Genomic DNA, 21,490 nt, shown 5'->3' with positions numbered 1-21,490 from the left:
ATACATTATACAAAAGGTTCTGGTCATCAGTTGGTGATTTTGATTGGAGAGACATTTACAAGTGTGACAACTGATATTGCAGCCTCTTTTTTTTAGGGGGATAGGGATGCGGTGGGAGTTGGGGAGAGAAGAATAAATTCTAATAAAGGCTCCTCATCCTCAATCTCCATCAGTCTGTTTAGGACTATAAAAGATGGAAAAGATTGTGTGAAATTATTCAGGCAGCAGGAAAATACTTCCCATGTCCCAGTAAACATCTAACTCTCATCACTATAACTGAAAACCGATTAACAAGTCCTACATTACAACAGTGACTGCACTTCAAAAATACTTCACTGGCTATAAAGCACTCTGGTACATCTAATGATTGTAAAAGATGCCACACAAATGCAAATCATATTTTTTTTTAAAATTCTAATTTTGAGACTTTTCCATGTGCAAATGCCTACACAGTGGTAATCACCTAATAAAAATAACTCATTGGCCATGAAGCTATTTGAAAGTTACAAGAATATCAAAACTGATCATATGAATAAAAATCTATCTTATTTTTGGATTTGGGAAGATGAAACTGCCCAGAAATCATACTCCCAATTATGAAGCAGTTTTGTTTTTAGCCCCAGGTGATGACTGAATCCGCTTGGATTATCACTTGTATGGTTAAGCAAATTATAGATACTAAACACACACATAATTAATGCACACTGGGGTAGAATAGCAGTAGGCACCTGACAAATAGTGTTCAAGTCAGACTTTTAAAAAAAGACCCTCACTACTCTTCCTGACAATACTGTACAACTTAACTGCAAATGAGCAAGCTCAGTATTTTACACACAAGATACCTTTTCAGCTTCTATACTGTAGCTTGTGAAGATTGACTGCAGATCAGAAGTAGGCAATTATACTTTTAGTGGAAAACTCAAAAGCCAATATAGGAAAGCTAAGAAAACCAACTAACTTATGGCACACTATTCATGAGCACCTGATATACTGAACATACAATTGAGGCTTGTATTTTCAACCGAAGATGCCAAATACACCATGGAAAAATGTGCTTCACAAATGTCAACTAACCTTAAAAGATCTTTCCGCTAATGAATGCGATTCATTTCATTCGTTTAAAATTGATAATGTTGCACGTCTATCAATTTATTTTAACCTTGATTTTCTTGCATTATGAATTTTAAATAACAGTATACAGTATACAATAATGGCATAGATACAAGTCATCTTTGGTTAGACTTAAATTGTCATTTGTTAGACCTCAGTAAATTTAGGGGATCATTCTTTTCTTCCAAACTAGAGTTTATAAATGAAAGATGATGTGTTAACTCAGAGGCTCTCTCCAAATGTTACTTGAACTGCTACGAGTTTCCAGCATTTTCTGTTCTTATTTCATAATTTAGTAACACTGGTTAAGATTACTATCCTACTTTTTAATTCAAGAGCTGGGGAGGTTTTTTTTCTTGGAAATTAATGTTTATTCACCAATGTTTGGCATGTAATAATTTGTACCTTCAGCACTCAAAAAATGGATGATACATTTGTGGCAAATCTATTATAGATTGAGCATCTTGGAAGGAATGGAAAATCTGTTGTACATTTTCTTAGTCCTATTTTGAGTAATATTAAAGGTGACAAGCTAGTCATGATAACTTGAATTGCGACTGATTTTTGCAAAGATGGGGCCATTCTTTTCTTGAGAATGTAAGTAAATTCATTTTTCTAGTTTACTGACATTCAGCTTTACATTTGAAATCAAAAAGGATTTGCTCACTTGAAAATGCCAAAAGAAATCTTTTACATTTAATACTCTATAAATCACTTTACTAAAACTAAAAGTATTTGCACCATACTCAAATACATAGTAATATCTAATATGAAGCACAATGAAAGGATTATCTGCAATGAAACATCATTGACCTGAAATATAACTCTATTTCTCTCCACAGATGCTGCCTGACCTCAGAATTCCCAGCATTTTTCTTTGTATTTCAGAAGGGACAGTGCAGTCATAATTTTTTTTTCAGAATTTCAGACTAATTGGATAAAGACTATCCTTACTATTTGGTTACAGACCAAGTTACCTTTAAAACTTTACAATGACAATGCACAAATTACATGCAAACAACACAAGCAGATGAAAATCTACTCAATTTCCTTTAAATCCCAGCAATGAGTCAAAACAAGAGATTTACCAAAATACAGAAAACAAAAACCCCACATTCATGTACAAAAGAAAAGTAGTACATTTATCCTTCAGCTTTGTTATCATACACTTGTTCCACATTTTTGCTCATGAGTACTGCAAGTTGTTGCTTGATTTCTTCCACCTGCAATCAAAAGCACAACTGTTGCTCCAGAATAAGAAAACAGTTGTTTGCATCAAGTGATGCATAAATGTATCTCAACAGCATTTGTTTAAAAAACAGATGACGTACTGCCCCTTCATTTAATGAAATAAAACATCCAAAAAAAAACACAAAAAGCTATCATGTTTCCATGGAAAAAGAAATCACTTTAGATGCAAGTAACAATAATCCATTTCTATTTGTATGTGCATATCAAATAAATACTCCGGAAAAAAAAAAAACTTTAAAATGTATTTCATAAGGATTACAAGAGCAAAGCACAGTCATGCAATTCATTTACCATATATTAAATTCTAACTAAACTGATCCAGTTGTGAAAAATACAGACATCTTGCCCCGTCAAGTGTTTCAGATATGCAGAACCCAAATAAAGAATTTTGGGACTAAGTTGAGAAATCCATAAAAGTAGTACTGATTGCCTAACAGGAGTGTACAATCATTTCACATCATGACAGTGGCCCCTTACAAAAGGGAAGAATTAGATGCAGACTGATTAGAGAGACAAGGTTTAGTGATTATCAGGTATGCATAACAATACGATTGGAGTTTAATCAATCGGTTAAGTATGGAATTTAGCAGAGAACTGGTATTCTGGTATACATCACTTAACATTAAGATCTCAACGTAATACTTTGAGTTAATAGTTACTTGTAGTCTGGTTCAGTTACTATTACACATGCCACAGATGAAGAATTTGTTCCAAATTTCCAGCAGTCATGTCATTTTGGAGCCAACTCAACTGAAAAAAAGATTAACCTTCCCAAAACAAAGTAATTAAACAATTAGTTGGTTGGAACCCTTGTTAGAAGGCATCCTAGGACCACAAGTCTTTCAATGCAACACTGCAGCACAAATGACAGCTTGATCTTACAGTCTTCACACTTGCAGCATGGAATCTTACTATACCACTCTGAATTGAAAGTTCAAGGTGTCTGCACTCAATTTGTTATGATTACTTCAAAGTACCCTTGAAGCAAACATTTTATCATGATGACAATGTATGCATGTATCGATCTTTAAATCCCATTGTTTGAATTAATACCTTAACACATGGGCCATTCATGGACTGAAACAGTTTTGAAAATGGACTAAGAACACAGACTTGAAATGGTCACAGGCATCACTTGACCTACAGAGGTTGGCCAAGTTTCATGAAGCTGATATGTGGATTAAAGAAAAGCAAGTCTGATCTCCAATCAACACTTCACTCATGGGTAATGAAACAAGTAAGCCCCAATGGGAGACCTGAAAGTGCCCTTGTGTCCCATTTGATTTTTGCCATCATTAGGACTTTCACGTTGGAAATGGAACCTCACTGTTGTAGTAGATTATTTTAAGAAATAATCTCAGGACCCTTCAGGTATAGGTCAACAATTGTTTATTGAGACAAAGTTAGGAGAGTCTACCCCAGAAAAGGTTTGGATGTCACATCTAAACTCAATGAGGATTCAGATGTTTATACATTGCAAGTCTTGTAGATAGTATATTACTCAAAGAACAATACAGCACAGGAACAGGCACTTCGCCCCTCCAAGCCCGTGCCAACACATTTTCCCCTTCCATACTAAAACTTTCTTCACTTAGAGGATCCGTAGCTCCCTATTCCCTTCCTATTCATGTATTCGTCTCGGTGCTTCCTGAATGCTGCTATTGAGTCTGCTTCCATCACCACCTCTGGCCAGCATGTTTCAGGCACACACCACCTTGGTGTGAAAAAAACTGCTTCCCCTGTACCCTGAACCTGTGTCCCCTAGTAACTGACCCTTCCACCCTGGGGAAAAGCCTCATTTTCCACTCTATCCTTGGCATTCTTCTTAATTAAAATCGCTCATACCAGGCAAAATCCTGGTAAACCTTTTTTCCAGACCCTCTCCAAAGCATCCACATCCTTCTGCTAGTATGGTGACTAGAACAGTATGCATTATTCCAAGTGTGGCGGTACTATAAAGCTACAACATAACTTGCCTATCCTTATACTCAATGCCGATTCCAATGAAGGCAAGCATGCCATTGGCCTTTTTTTCACTACCTTATCTATCTGTGCTGTTATCTTCAGTGACCTGTGGATCTGCACACTAAGATCCCTCTGCATATCAATACTCCTAAGGGTTCTGCCATTCGCTGTATAGTTTTCACACATACTTGATGTTCCAAAATGCATCACCTCACATTTGTCCGGATTAAACTCTATTGGCCATTTTTCTGCCCATGCCTCCAAGTGATCTATATCCTGCTGTATCCTCTGACAATGGTCCTCATTATCTCTGCCAATCTTTGAATCATATGCAAACTTACTAATTAGACCAGCCATGTTTTCCTCCAAATTATTTATGTAGACCACGAACAGCAGAGGTCCCAGCACTGATCCCTGTGGAACACCACTAGTCATAGTCCTCTATTCCAAAAAGCATCCTTCCAACACTACCCTGTCTCCTATGACTAAGCCAGTTCTGTATCCATCTTGCCAGCTCACCCCGATACCATGTGATTTCACCTTTTGTTTCAGTCTGCCATAAGGGACCTTGTCAAAGGCTTTACTGAAGTCCATGTAGACAACATCAACCACTTTTCCCTCAATCATCTTTGTCACCTCTTCAAAAAACTCAATCACGTTAGTGAGGCATGACCTCCCCCTACAAAATCATGCTGTCTATCACTAATAAGTCCATTTGCTTCTAAATGTGTATAGATCTTGTCCCTGAGAATTTTTCCAATAAATTTCCTACCACCGATGTGAGGCTCAAAGGCCTGTAATTTCTTGGAGCATCCCTGCTACCCTTCTTAAACAATGGGACAACATGGGCTATATTCTCCAGTCCTCAGGGACCTCATCTAGGGCCAAAGAGGATACAAAGATGTCTGTCAATGCTCCAGCAATTTGTTCTCTTACCTCCCTCAATATTCTGGGATAGATCCCATTAGGATCTGGGGACTTACCTATCTTAGTACTTTTTAAGATGCACAACACCTCTTCCTTTTCAATAGCAACTTGACTTCAAAATTCAACACTCCGTTCCCGGAGATCAGCCTCGACCAATTACTTTTCTTTGATGAATACTGACAAAGCATTTGTTTAGGTCCTACTTCTTCTGGCACCATACATAAGATTCCCTCCTTTTCCTGCCCACCCTCTTGCTTTTAATGTATGCATATAAAGCCTGGGAGTCTCCTTAATCCTGTTTGCCAGCAACTTTTCATGACCTCTTTCAGCCCTTTTAATCCCTGGTTTAAGTTCATCCTACTTTCCTTATACACTTCAAGGGTTTCATCAGTTCCCATCCTCCTTGACGTTATGTATGCTTCCTTTTCCTTTTTTGGCCAAGGTCATAACATCCCCGGTCATCCAAGGTTCACGTAACTTGCCATACCCATCCTTCATTCTTGCAGGAACATGCCACTCCTGAACTCTTAACTACCATCTGAAATACTCTCTCATATCCAGTGTGGATTCACCCTCAAACAGCCACCTCAAAATCAACATTCTCCAGTTCCTGCTTAATATTGTTGTAATTCACCTTCCCCAATTTAACACTTTCACCCAAGGACTGCTGTTATCCCTATCCATGAGTAACTTAAAACACATGGTATTATGGTCACTATTTCCAAAATGCATCCCCACTGAAACTTCACCCATCTGGCCGGGCTCCTTTCCCAAAACTAGGTCCAGTATAACTTCTTCGCTGGTTGGACTGTTTACATACGGTGTCAAGAAACCCTCCTGAATGGTCATTACAAATTCTGCCCCATCCAAGCCCCTAGCATGAAGTCAGTCCCAGTCAATATAGGGGAAGTTAAAATCACCCACCACAACAACCCTGCTGCTTCTACATCTTTCCAAAAGTCTATCCTCATATTCTTTCCACCATCTCCCACTGGCTATTGGGAGGCCTGTGGTATACTCCCAGCATTGTGATTTCACCTTTCCTGTTCCTGAGTTCTACCCATATTGCCCCGCTGCACGAGTCCTCTGATGTATCCTCCCACAGCACTAAAGTGAGATAATCCTTTACCAGTAATGCAACTCCCTATCCCTTTTACGTCCCCTCCTATCACACCCGAAACATCTAAATCTTGGAACAGGACTAGCAGTTGAATGTCCACCTTTCAACCAAGTCTCCGTAATCGCAATAATGTCATAGTTCCAAGTACTAACCAAAGCTCTAAGTTCATCTACCTTGCCTTTTATACTTCTCGCACTGAAACACATGCATCACAGATCACCTCCCCTGCTCTTTTCAGCAGCGTTTCCCTGCTTGTTCTTAGACATGTTTGCCTTGGTTTCTACCTCTCTCTTAATTTCTGCATCTACTACCCTACTCGTCTGGTTCCCACCCCCCTGCCACACTAGTTTAACTCTCCCCAACCACTCTACTAAGTATACTCCAAGGACATCAGTCCCAGTCCTGCCCAGTTTGTACAGGTAACACCTTCCCCAGAACCAGTCCCAATGCCCCACAAATCCAAAACCCTCTCCCTCACGTCATCTTTTCAGCCATGTATTAATCCTATAAATCCTGCTGTTTCAACTCCAACTAGCTTGTGGCATTGGTATTAATCTGAGACAACCACCTTTGAGGTCCTACATTTCAACTTTCTTCCTAGTTCTCTACAGTCTGCTTTTAGGACCTCATCCCTTCTTTTTTACCCAATGTCGCTTGTACCAACGTGTACCACGACCACTGGCTGTTCACCCTCTCCCTTCAGAATGTCCTGCACCCACTCGGAGACATCCAGGACCCTAAGACTAAAGGAGGCAACACACCATCCTGGACTCTTGTTTACGGCCACAGAAATGCCTATCTATTCCCCTTACAAATCACCCTTAACTATAGCATTTCTATGCCTATTTCCCCCTCCCTCTGCAGCAGAGCCAACCATGGTGCTGTTATCTCCTGAGAGGCCATTCCTCTCAGCAGTATCCAAAACGGTATATCCATTTTGCTGGGGAATAGCCCAGGGGATATTCCCGCACTGCCTGCTTAGCCATCCTGCTCTGCCTGATGGTCACCCATTCCCTTCCTGCCTGTGGAGTCTGAGTCTGTGGTGTGACCACCTCTCTAAACGTGCTATCCATGATACTCTCCGTCTCATGAATGCTCACAGTGTTCCCAGATGCCACCCCAACTCCAAAACTCGGGTTTCCAGGAGTTGCAACTGGAGACACTTCTTGCACAAATGCAGGTCACAAATGCTGGAAATGTGCCCGGTTTCCCACATCGAGCGAGAGGAGCAGACAACTTAGAGCTCTCCTGCATGTCTTACCCATTTAAATTAATTAATCCTTACAATGCCATATACTTTCAAACTAAAAGTGATGCTGCTGGTGCTCTGTGCTCCAATAATAATTTCACAAAACTTACCTGCTACTCACCACTCAAGAAAAACGCCTGGTTACAGCACTGACTGGGAAGAAACATCAGAATGTCGAAAAAAATACTGCCACATTTACTGTTGATGGTCCAACAGTACACTCGCCCAATTGTGACCTCAAGTTAAAATCTCACACTTCTAGAACAGCCAAAAGGGCTCTATACTCTTTCATCTTCCTTTTGTACGGGACATCATCCACTTTAAGTTTGTACACCTGTTTGCAAGGTCTGGAGTGACTGCACAAGGCCAAAAGTTCAATGTTGCATTTTTACTTTTCTTCTCAGCTTTAGTTTTATTCCCTAACTGAGGAAAGTCTCAAGTGGCTCCTTAATGCTACAGCATAAAAAAGGTTAACCAAAGTTTTAATTGCAGAGACTTATTACCTTGTGCTAAAAGAACTTAAAACCTTTGACGCAACCAACGAGGTTATAAAGAGGGGAGCCGGAATACCCCTTCTCATCTCGTTTTGAAAGTAGACAACACAAATGATAAAGTACTGAACATTGTTTCTGCCCTGTTTCATCATCAGATTCTTGCTCATCGCCTACTACATCTGTTAGAACTCCCACATTCCACCCCTAAATGTATTATTCAACACTTTCAGCTCTCTAAGCTTCCTTAATTTGACATGCTCTTTGCTGTCTCTAAACAAATGTCTCATTCTCTCATCTGCAGAGCTTGAAGATTAACAACTGCAAACACCCATGCCCTCCATCTCCTCCAAAACTTCCGATTCCCTGGTCCCCAACACCTCATCTTTACCATGGACGTCCAGTCCCTATACACTTGCATTCCCCGTGCAGATGGCCTAAAGGCCCTCTGCTTCTTCATGTCCCGCAGACCCGACCAGTCACCCTCCGCTGACACCCTTATCCACGTAGCTGAACTCGTCCTCACCCTTAACAATTTCTCCTTCAATTCCTCCCACTTCCTACAGACAAAGGGAGTGGCCATGGGTACCCACATGGGCCCAAGCTATGCTTGCCTCTTTGCAGGATATGCGGAACAATCCCTCTTCCGAAGCTATACTGGCCCTATCCTGCACCTCTTCCTCCGTTACATCAATGACTATATCGGCGCTGCCTCATGCTCCCATGAGGAGCTCGAACAGTTCATCCACTTCACTAACACCTTCCACCCCAACCTTAAGTTCACCTGCACCATCTCCGATACGTCTCTCTCCTTCCTGGACCCCTCTGTTTCCATCTCTGGCAACCACCTGGAAACTGATATCCATTTCAAGCCTACCAACTCCCACAGCCACCTAGAATACACCTTCTCTCACCCACCTTCCAGCAAAAAATGCCACCTCCTATTCCCAATTCCTTCATCTCCGCCGCATCTGCTCCCGAGATGAGGCATTCCTCTCCTGACATCCCAGATGTCCTCATTTTTCAAGGACTGCAACTTCCCCTCCACAGTGGTCGAAAACACCTTCGACCACATCTCTCGCGTTTCCCACAACTCATCCCTCACACCCCCACCCCTCAATAACAACCAAAATAGAAACCCCTCGTCCTCACGTACCACCCCACCAACCTCCAGATCCAATACCTCATCCTCCGGCACTTCCGCCACCTGCAATCTGACCCCACTACCAAAGATATTTTTCCCTCCCCACCCCGGAGGGACCACTCCACACTCCCCACCAGCCCCACCACCCTGGGCACTTTTCCCTGCAACCGCAGGAAGTGCTACACCTGCCCCTACACTTCCCCCTCACCCCCATCCCAGGCCCCAAGAAAACCTTCCACATCAAACAGATGTTCACCTGCACATCTGCTAACGTGGTATACTGTATCCAATGTTCCCGATATGGCCTCCTCTACATCGGGGAAACCAAGCGGAGGCTTGGAGACCGCTTTGTGGAACACCTACGCTCGGTTCGCAACAAATGACTGCACCTCCCAGTCGCGAACCACTTCAACTCCCCCTCCCACTCCTTGGATGACATGTCCATCCTGGGCCTCCTCCACAACGATGCCACCTGAAGGTTGCCGGAACAGCACCTCATATCGCTTGGGAAACCTGCAGCCCAATGGTATCAATGTGGACTGAACAAGCTTCAAAATCTCCCCACACCCCACCGCATCCCAAAACCAGCCCAGCTCGTCCCTGCCTCCCTAACCTGTCCATCCTTTCTCCCACCTATCCATTCCTCCCACTTCAACCCCAACCCCCAACCCCCATCCCCACCTCCTACCTACTAGCCTCATCTCCATCTCCTTGACCAGTCCGTCTTCCCTGGACTGACCAACCCCCACCCTAATTCCCCACCTACACTCACCTTTACTGGTTTCATCCCCGCCTCCTTGATCTGTCCATCTCCTCTCCATCTATCTGCTCCTTTATCCATCTTCCATCTGCCTCCTCCTCTCTCTCTATTTATTTCAGAATCCCCTTCCCTTCCCCATTTCTGAAGGGTCCGGACCCGAAACGTCAGCTTTCTTGCTCCTCTGATGCTGCTTGGCCTGCTGTGTTCATCCAGCTCTATACCTTGTTATCCCAGATTCTCCAGCATCGGCAGTTCCTACTATCTCTGCAAACTTATCATCCCTTCTTTACCACAATGACCAATGCCGCAGTCAACCTTCCAAGCCCCATCTTACCCCTGCACTTGAGTAGATATGTAATAAATTCTTGTGAAAGGTGTAATGCTGAGTGACTAAAGCATATTTACTGTGACTTCCAAATTTAAGAAGCAGAACATATCCAAGAAATTATAAACCAATCAGCTGAAAATTGGTAGTTCGAAAGATAATCGATTCCTTACTAAAGGGAAAATAATGGAAAAGATTTACTAGACTACTATCTGGATGTGCAGGTTTTCTTCCAAGTAAATCTTAACAGGCTAGGCTTGTATCTCTCGAGTTTGAAAGAGTGGCAACTTGATTAAACACCAAGTTCCTAAGGGGTTTTAACAGGGTAGATGCAGACAGGATGCTTCCTCGTGTGGGAGAATCTAGAAAAGGGCAGGAAAAATGGAGTCACCCACTTAAGGCCAAGGTAAAGAGAATTTCTTTTCTCACGTAGGGTCACATGTCTTTGGAATGCTCTCTCAAAAGATGATGGAAGTAGAGTCTTTGGAATATTTTTAAGGCAGAGGTAGAGAGATTCATGATAGGTAAGGGAGTGAAAGGGAGGCAGGAATGTGGAGTAATCAGATCAACCTTGATCCTATGGAGTGGTGGAGAATGCCTGAGGACCTACTTCAATGCAAGGTGGTGTGTTGGAATTGCTGTCATTCACAATTTACACAAGATGTGGACAGCACTGGCTAAGCCTACATTTGTTGCCCAACCTTAGCTGAGTTTGAAGAGGTCATGTTGAGCTATTTTCTTTTACTGCTGCAGTCCATGTGATATAGATAAATTCTCAGCACTACTAGGAACGGAGGTTCAGGATTGTGACCTAATGACAGTGAAGGAATAGCAATATAAGTAGTTTGCCCACAGCTTGAAAGGTAATTTGCAGGCGGTCCTCACATACATGTGCTGCCTTTTTATTTCTAGGTGGTAGAAGTCACAAATGTGGAAGATGGTTTTAAAGAAACCTTACTTTGCATTGGTGGTTCAGGGAGTGAATGTTTGTAGGCATGGAGCCAAATCAAGCAGGCTACTTTGTCCTGGATGGTGTCAAGCTTCTTGAGTGTTGTTGGAGCTCCACTCAGCCAGGCAAGTGGAGGCCATTGCATCACATTCCTGACTTATGCCTTGTCGATGGTGGGCAAATTTTGGAGATTCAGGTGGTGATGCTACTCACTACAGGATTTTCAGCCTCTGGCCTGCTCTTAACCTCAGTATAGATAGTCCAGTTCAATTTCTGGCCAATGGTAACGCACAGGATGTTAATAGTGGTTGCAAATGTCAAGGGGAGATGGCTAAATTTTCATCTGTTGTGGCAAAAATGTGACTTGCCACTTATTAACCCAAACCTGAGGGTTATCTAGGTCCTGTTGCATATGGACATGAACTGCTTCAACACCTACGATGCAGCAAATGGTACTGAATACTGTGGAATCAGTGAACACAACCATTTCTGACATCATAACAAAGCAACAGCAGATGACAGGACCTAGGACAGTACCTTGAAGAATTTCTGCAACAATGTTATGAGACGGAGGTGGCTGACCTCCATCAGCCACAACCATCATCCTTTGTGATGATGACTCCAACTAATGGAAGGTTCTCCCCCAGTGACTTCAGTCTTACTGGGGATCCTTGATGCCACACTTCCAAATGCTGCCTTAATGTCAAGGGTAGTCAATCTCACCTCAAATTCACTTTAACAATTTGGATTTTGAAATCAAAAAATGTTTCAAAATTTGCAAATTGACATCAAATTTTAAGGACAATAATCAACACTGAGGAGGATTCTAGCCAATTACAGGATAATGCTAATAAACTTGCAGAATGGGCAAAAAAGAGTCACAGATAAATGTGAGGTGTACACCGTGATAGGAAAATTGGGCATCATTTCTCACTCAGAAAATGCAAGCTGAGGAAGGGTAGAGGAAGAATGGAATCTCAGCACATACAAGTCACTGAAACATGTGCCAGTTCAGCAATGATATTTAAAAAAGCAAACAAAACAAGCTATATTTCTAAAGGGATAGCATTGAAAAGTAGGGAAATTATGCTAAATCTGTATCAAACCTTGGCTAGCCATGCTTAAAGTACTGTTTGTAGATATGACCACCATGATATAAAAAGGATATTGAGGCATTGGAGAGAATGCAAAGAAAATTTACAAGATGGATATCAGAAATGTCAGGAATAATTGATAGGGTGAGTTCCTTCTCTTGGAAAAGAAGACTGCAGGGTAATCTAATAGGAGTAGTTAAAAATATTAAAAGGTCTGTTAATAGATACAGAATGTACTTTATGAAAGGGAGATTTTTGGAAGCCAGCAAAACAAGCTAGTCAGCAAGAAACCCAATAGGGAACTCAAAAGAAATTTCTTTACCCAAAGAGCGGTGAGAATGAGGAACTTGCTACACAAGGAATGGGTGATGTGAATCGCATAAATACATTTAAGGGGAAGCCAGACAAGCACATGGGGCAGAAAGGTATAGAGGTTTACAACAGGTTAAGAAAGATGGGAGGAAACAGAAAGGAATAAACACCAGCACAGCTGAATGGCACCAAATGGCCTGCTTCTGTGCCTTACTTACATCTGTAGCAAAATGATGCCCTGTTGTAAAGATAAAACCCTCTCCATCCACAATTTTACCTTGGATAAACATCAGATATTTCATCTGGACTACATTTGGTCCAGCAGTGATCATTTTCACCTGATCAAGTCGAGTGCCTTAATTAAAGTGGAAACAGTTTGCAGTCATTTGTAGATCGTTTCTCGATTTATTCTCACATTGATACAGTCCTGTTTCCGACTCTAAGCTGAACAAATATCACAATCCTTACTTTCAATCCCAATTTCCACCAGCAAGTCACCAAAGGCCACACTTCTTTTTCACCTTTGAACAGAGTCCTTTTACTAGATTTTGTGCCACTTCTAGAAATAAAAGTTAGTTTGTAACCCAACTTCTAATTTCTTAGACTTGTTTAAAATTGAAATAATGTTTGAAATATGGGTGCGGGCTTGAATCATGTTCATATGTGCACAATAACTGATACAGAGTATTAGTGCATAACTACAGTGTTGATATCTGGCACAGAGGAGTTCCAAATATAAATTTCTATATGATAGAGAACATTTACTCCTGAAATAGCTTGAACAGAACCGAAATGTTGGGATATAAAGTATTTGTAGATATACCTAACAAGCTTTTGAATAGAATATAAACTTACAGCTTTCTGGAGATCCTTGCAACAACAGCTTTTGTGATCTTGAGCTGCAAGAAATTGATGAAAATTATCCAGATGAAGAGATTTCTCCTAGTAAATTTGGGATTTTAAATCACATAACAAAAGAATAGAGTTTAATGCTGATTTTTTTCTTTTATCCATTTTACTATTGGTCTTGATCGCTTACTCTCATTGTGCGTGCACAAATTAGCTCCCACACTCTGCACCCCAACTTTAAACACGTGGGAGCCGCATCATAATTTCAGTACACGTTTTGGAAGATAACTAGAGTTCTTGTGAGAAAGTATGTACCATACGTGCTACCCAAATTGATAGGGTCATTAAGGTATGTACGGTGCGTTGGCTTTCACTGGCAGGGGAACTTAGTTTAAGAGCTGCGAGGTTATGTTGCAGCTCTATAAAACCCCGGTTAGACCACTCTTGGGATATTGTGTTCAGTTCTGGTCGCCTCATTATAGGAAGGATGTGGAAACTTCAGAGAGGGTGCAGGGGAGATTTACCAGGATGCTGCCTGGACTGGAGGGCAGGTCTTATGAGGAAAGGTTGAGAGATCTAGGGCTTTTCTCATTGGAGCAAAGAAGGATGAGAGGTGACTTGACAGAGGTGTACAAGTTGATGACAGGCATAGATAGAGTGGATAGCCAGAGACTTTTTCCCAAGTTGGAAATGACTATTACGATTGGGCATAATTTTAAGGTGACTGCAGGAAGGTATAGGGGGAGACGTCAGAGGTAGGTTCTTTACACAGAGTGGTGGGTACATGGAATGCGCTGCCAGCAGTGGTAGTGGAGTCAGATACATTAGGGACATTTAAGTGACTCTTGGATAGGCACATGGGCTGATGGGCCTGTACTGTGCTGTATTGTTTTATATTCTATGCAATGCAACATACCACTGCAAAAAGTAAAGGGTTGTTTTAAGATAAAGGCTAACTGGTGTAATTAGATAATGGGGTCAACCAGAATTTAAATCCTTCAGAGCTATGCTAAATAAAAACTGAAAGAACCCCGGGTGCTATAAATCAGGAACAAAAGCAGAAGTTGCTGGAAAAGCTCAGCAGGTCTGGCAGCATCTGTGAAGAAAATAAAATCAGAGTTAGCGTTTCGGGTCAAATGAGTTCTGAGGAAGGGTCACCGGACCCAAAACATTAACTCTGTTTTTTTTTCTTCACAGGTACTGCCAGACCTGCTGAGCTTTTCTAGCAACTTCTGTTTTTGTTCTTGTTGAGAGCTACGCTAAAATCTGAACTTAGAATTATGAGAAAGCATTGCAGTCACAAAAATGAATACACTTTTGACAAATTATTCCAGATTGCTGTACTACTACAGGAGCAGAGAAAGTAGACAAGATTTGAATTACAGGTAAAACTTAAGTTAACAAAAATATTACAAATGTAGGTAGCTGCTGTTAGATAAAATATATAGAATCCAACTTAATTTAAATCTGGGGCAAGAAATTATTCAGATGTGAAAGGAAAAGCAGAAATTGGATCATGCTAATCTCAACATAAGCCCAATTCTGACAGTATCTTACTATAACTCACATGCACACTTCCCTATTTGTTGAATGGCAATTTATTTTTTTCCTGCAGCTCAAATTCGACGTTATTACTGAGCTTAGGAGCTCGCTTTGAACATAATAGAGGGGAATGAACTTGTTAATTAATTATTCCAAACCATAGCACATTGGGGTTGCTTTAAACTATAAGTGAATCAATTATTTGCAAACATGAAATTTATGCACAAAAAAATAATTAATTCAGTTCTCTTAAGTGTGAATAATTACCTTTTTTACCTTGATCCAGATATTTAGCCAGACCTTCCAACACCAATTTATCAGATATTTTAATCGCAGCACCTTGAAGATGTCCGATCAAATCTACAGTGTAGATATTTCCATCAAACGCTCTTATTGTTGCCAAAACATTTTTATCAAATAGGAGGATTTTGAGTAAGTTGCTGGCCGCAGGAGTCCACGCATCAAGTTTTAGTTCAACATCTAAATATATTAAAAACATTTAATGAAACATGTAAAATCATCGTGACACGATGAAAATATGATCTCACATTTAGTTAATTTCATGTAGGATTTGCAAATCCACAGCAAGTAATTTCTTTACGAGTAGTGAAGTTCATGAAAGAAAATGATTGGGACCAAATTTAATGGGAAAATATGAAGTGCTTTATTTTTGTAAGAAGAATCAGGTAACACAACATAAAATAAAGAGCATGTAATTCCACATGGATGTAGCAGAGGAACTTCAGGTTTACGTGCACAGTTTGAAAGAGTAGTTACTGAAACATAGGGGATCCTGGACATCGCAAGTGGAAATATGACACAGAAAAGCAAAGCAAAGATAAAACACTATAAGACACTGCTTTGGCCTCAGCTGGAGTATTGCATCTAGTTCCAGGCACCACGTATATAGCAAGGTTGTGAATGCATTGGAGAAGGGGCAGAAAATATTCGAGAATTAAGTTTTGTATCCTTGGAACCAATTACTGGATTGATTGGAGAAGATGGGACTCTTCTCCTAGAACAGGAAAATTTCAAAGGGTATCGAAAATCATTTTGGGGCCTGAACAGAGTAGGTAGGAAGAAAGTGTTCCCATCAGTGGAAGGATCAAGACTAAGAGATTTAAGGTGACTGGCAAAAAATGCATTATGATTAGGATATAAAAACGTGGTGTAGGCAAATTCAGTTTTGTCTTTCCAAAGACAACCCCATCATTATCTGAAAAGAAAGAAAAACTGCAGAGGAATGGAACTGGTTAGTTTCTCTTGCAGTATGCACAAACATACACAGCATGCCAAAAAGCTGCCTCCTGTACTGCAACCATTCTGTGGAATATAATTTACACTGCATGGAGAAGAGGAGGGAAAACATGAGGAGTTGACTTATCTTTGGATCTACTCCACTCTACTAATACTGCTGCTAAACTTAGAATTCACTCTTTAGCACTGATATATTGCAGCTCTGCTGTGTACTACTCATAGACCAGGTAACAGCAATTCACAAAAATTGCCTTGACAGCACCATAGCCTCCATCAAGTGGAAAAAGAACAGTATGGTCTTAGATAGACATTTCCTTTCAAGTTCTGTTCTAAAGTTGGCTGCAAGAGTGGTGGAGGCAGGGTCAACGAAGGCATTCAAGAGGATATTCAATGATTATTTGGAAAAAGATAATATACAAGGGTATGAGGAAAAGCAGGATGTGTGCATCATTACCTGGTGCCAATTTAACGAGCTGATGCAGACACAGTAGGCGAAATGACCTGCTCCTGCACTGTAACACCTATGTAACTTCACAGATTTGTTACAGAATATTCTAACTTCATATTGCTGTCTTTTCAGCATCACTGGGTAAAATCCTGGAATTTCCTACCATATAACACTGTGGGAAACCACGAGCACGAGGACCATACTAACACACTACTGGTTTCAGAAGGAAACCAAGGATGGGCAATAAATATGGCTTTACTATCATTGCCTACATCCCAAGAACAGATGAAAAAAAAGAGTGACTACATTCTACCTAATCTCCTATCTAACAACGATGTTTTTCAGACTTCTTTTTAATACATACTTGATATAAGAAAGCCTTCATGCAGCTACTCAGTTTTCTTATAAAAGGGCATAGCACATGCCTAAGAAATAGCAATGGGATTCTTAAAATCAGAAGGTAATCAGATTAACAACAAAATTCAGATCAAAAAGTATTTTTTTTTATTTTCTGCAGTCATTTTAAATGACGGTATTGTAGTGATTGGAACCAGGGCAAGGTGGACCTCATTGACGATGAGATCCTTGATTGATCCAGGTTAACAATCCCAATCAGAGAGCCCTGGCTGACAGGTATAAACAGGAGATTCAGACTGTCTCTGAGCTGGCTGGGCACAGCCTATGTCCTGTGCACACGTAAATAAAGGGCGACTTGGTGATGGGATACCTGTCCCCTTGGAGTTATTTCAGTGGCGACAAGAGAAAACAGTGCACTCCTGAAGAAAATTTGCTTGCAATGATCATCTTTGAGTTGGGATAAGCATTTCTGGCATCATGCCTTTATTTGGGAAGCTTGATTCATTTGATCCTGCCATCAAAATCTGGGCCCAGTATGTGAAAGAATCTGTTATTTTTCCAGGCAAATAACACTGGGCAGATGATAAGCAATAAATAATTCTTTAGACTGCTTGAGGACCTAGAGCATTTTCAATTATTAGGAGCCTAACTTTCCCTGAGGCACCAGATACTCAAACCTTTCAACAGATGATGGATTTAGCTAAGGAATATTATGACCCCAAGCCTCCCTTAATTCTGAGACTCTATCAGTTTTGTTTGGCAGTTCAAGAACCAGGGGAATCCATATCTGGATTTTTGATAAGGTTAAGAACATTGGCAGAGGCAGGTGATTTAGTTTACTCTGAATAAGATGTTGAGAAACTGTATGGTATATGGATTAATGATGTAAACCATGCAAAAGCACCATTCCTATGTAAAGCCTAACTGGACTGAAAACAGACAGTATAACTGGCTTTGTTATTAGAAAATGTGGCAAGTGGAGCGAGAGCTACAGGGCATCCCAATGGAAATGAACACCCTCACTTGTCCGACTCAGTTCAGGGAACACCACTTGAGTGTAGGCAATCGGGGAGCCGCACACAGGGAATATCCTAAGCAGAGGTCAGCTCACAAACCCAATCCTTGGCTAAGTGGCTAGTGTTCTTCAGGATCCGGGCCAGCAGGCATTGTAGTTCCTGCCAGAATGCCGACTCCAAACAGCAAAGGAGACCTACGAGGCCAGACTTGGGTAAAAGAACTCAGACTGGTATCCACAGAAATGCACACTCTGGAAAGTCCATCTACATGTGGTTTGGAACAGTTAAATTGCTTAGCAACATCCAAATAAGAACCCATCAAAACAAATGTCTGGTTAAAATAGTTCTCATGGAGGTTGATACTGAAAAGCTGTATCACTGGTTGGAGAACCAGTCTTTAACAAGAATCACTCTGGACTCCAGCCGTTAAGCTTGTACAAGACCTCAGCCAGACTGAAAACCTGTACCAGGGAACCATTACAGATTAAAGGTATGATCTCACTTCCAGTCTCCTGTGAGTCCTCTGATTATAATAGAAAGCTCAGGTCCAAGTTTAATGGGGTTGAATTGGTTAAGAAAGATTCACCTAAATTGGCTCAACATTTTTCGATTAGAAAATGACTGCCTCAGTGAAGCCCTAAATAAACATCCAGAAGATTTTCATGAAGATTGAGGGACTATCAAAGGAGCCAAGACCACCCTTCATGTTGACCAGGAAGCAAGTCATTCTGCAAGGCCCACCCAGTGCCATTTGCCTTATGGAGTCCCAGAAGTATGCCACAATTAATACCTATAACAGTTTCTTCCAATATACAAGACTGCTGTTTGGGTTATCATCAGCCTGCGCCCTTTTCCAGCAGACGATGGAGAACGCTTTCACAATGTCTAGTGGGAGGCAGCAGGAACGCCAATGCTGGCCACGTCCCTCTCTGAAGCAAGGGAATCAGTTTATTTCATTGGATGGTGTGGTCTCGAAACCATGGAAAATGGCCCTGCATGCATACGAGGCGATGTCAGGTCCTGCGACATACAAAGTTCGGGTAGGTGAGGCAATCCTGAACACACATTTGGATCACCTGAAAGCTGCTACCTCACAAACGGGCCAGGAAAAAAACATGTTTGACCCTCAGAACAGCTGGAAAGGCGGTGAGAAACAGTGGGCTCTCCCCCTCCATCTAGTGAAGAAACCTCAGAGCCCAAGATAGATGCAACCTCGTCACCATTACCACCTGAAGATGTGGAACTCTCCCGAGACGTTCTGGGCCCAAGAGACAGGCTACGGTTGGTACATGCCGCCCGTGTTCAAATCAGAGGAACCGGAACTGGGGGGATGAAAACAACCCAAAAGAAGCAACAAGAAAAGGAACAGGTCTACATCCCTGGACTTAGTGGAGAAGGGATGTTGTGACTGAAACAGGGCCAGGTAGATCTCAAACTATGAGATGCTCGATCGGGTTGTTAACCTGGGCCAATCAGGGAGCCCTGGCTGACAAGTATAAACAGGAGATTCAGAGTGTCTTTTCATTTTAGGGACTGGCTCTGAGCTGGCTGGTCACAGCCTACGTTGTGTACGCATAAGTAAAGGCTGACTTGGTGACAGGATAAATGCCTTCTTGGAGTTATTTTAGGCAGGCAATGGCCTTGTAGTATTATTGCTAGATTATTAATCCAGGGACCCAGGAAATGTTCTGGGGACCAGTGTTCAAACCCACCATGGCAGATGGTGGAATCTGAATTCAATTTAAAAAAAAAATCCAAAATTAAAGAGTCTAATGATGACCATGAAACCGTTACAGATTGTCAGAAAAACCCATCTGGTTCTCTAATGTCCTTTAGGGAAAGAAACTGTCACCGTTACCTGGTTAGGCCTACATGTGATACCAGACCCAAAGCCATGTGGCTGACTCAACTGCCCTCTAGGCAATTAAGGATGGGCAATAAAATGCTGGTCTAGCCAGCACCGCCTACATCCAGTGAATGAATTTTAAAAATAAGCGACCTGAAAAAGAAAACTCATTCTGCATTCAACAGCTAACTAACATTATTCTATTGAAGAAAAAAAATGCCTTGTTTGAACATTACACTTGCTTATCATAGTCTTTTAGCCAGAGGTTGCAACATCAAGTTTAAACAGCGCTAAAGAGCAAGATGGCACTGTGAAACTTACATCAGTTTAGAAAGGGAAATTGAATGGGTAGCTTGAGAAGCAGAAGGGACACAAAACATGGAACATTCTGCCCAACATCCCAACTGGTCCAATGTCCCTCCTCACTCCTTCACACACAAGCTGAAGCACAAAGTTCTGAATAGGATTAATTAAAGTTATGAATTTATAGAATCCAGTACATCATCTGACCAACTTTGAACAGAACAGCACCACTCTGACTGGCTTCAATCCTAGTTTTTCCAACAACTTTTAGGAGCTTTGGCCTACTGGTCTATGATAAAACTGAAAATTCCAGCTTGGTGTACTCCTGGAAATTTGATTATTTAACATGACATTTAATCACGTGACAATGATCATATGATTCTTAACGCTGACATTCAATCACATAGCAGATGAAAATGCTAATGCATTTACCCTAGTTAGCATTAACACCAAAAGTGTTTTCCTTTATGTTCATGAGTTGCAACAACATACAAATTGAAGAGACACAGAAGATTTGAAGATAAGCCATATTTAAGTATCTACTATAATGTTTCTACAGTAATGAGTGTAAAAAGAGTCATCATCAAAAATGGGGTGCCTTAAATGTTCTTGCAATTATAATTTTTTTGTTACGTGTATTAGAAGACAATTGTCTTAGCTTGCAAAATTCAATACTTGCTCAAAATGAAAACAAAGACATCACTGGAGACAATAGTTATTAGTGCACACCAACAGAAATGAACTAGAAAATCAGAGAAAAAAAATTAGACAAAATTCTTGAGCCAACGTGACAGGGACAGAGACAGAAAATCCATCCTGAAAATCTACTGGTTAAACCAGTGTTGGCAACTAACCACACTTGGCCAATTGCCTTTCAGACCAGTAAGTGAAGTCACTGTATGGTTACTCTTTCATTGCAGAGAGATGACGGGTGGTGGTTTAATCCGAGGGTTACCACGCCTCATGTGAGGGGTGACATTGAGAAGATGAGACCTTGGATGGTGCAATAATTGAACCTGCACTCTTGGTATTACTATACATTACAAACTAGCTGACCAGCCAAATGAGTTAACTGACCCGCTTAGGCCAATGAACAAACTGTTCCTGACTGCACGAAGTCCATATTCATTTGCATAGCGGTTCGAGTGTTTTGCTGCAAATTACTAACAAACAGT

General features: G+C 41.2%; 1 protein-coding gene across 1 annotated transcript in view; it reads right to left on the bottom strand.

The window, feature by feature from the left end:
* Window positions 1-1,957: 1,957 nt before the first annotated feature.
* Window positions 1,958-21,490, bottom strand: part of LOC109934627 (tudor domain-containing protein 1-like) — a 37,528-nt gene continuing 17,995 nt past the window's right edge. Inside the window, exons 6-8 of the mRNA XM_048609178.1 lie at window positions 15,356-15,568; window positions 13,553-13,596; window positions 1,958-2,333 (exon numbers count right to left, since the gene is read on the bottom strand). Of these exons, the coding sequence (XP_048465135.1) occupies window positions 2,253-2,333; window positions 13,553-13,596; window positions 15,356-15,568 (338 nt within the window). The 3' untranslated portion in view covers window positions 1,958-2,252. The remainder of the gene's footprint in view (window positions 2,334-13,552; window positions 13,597-15,355; window positions 15,569-21,490) is intronic.

Source organism: Rhincodon typus, chromosome 20 (genome assembly GCF_021869965.1).
Source record: "Rhincodon typus isolate 14 chromosome 20, sRhiTyp1.1, whole genome shotgun sequence".
NCBI lineage: Eukaryota > Metazoa > Chordata > Chondrichthyes > Orectolobiformes > Rhincodontidae > Rhincodon > Rhincodon typus.
The sequence above is the reverse complement of the archived record's forward strand: the minus strand, read 5'-3'. Positions and strand labels throughout refer to the sequence as shown.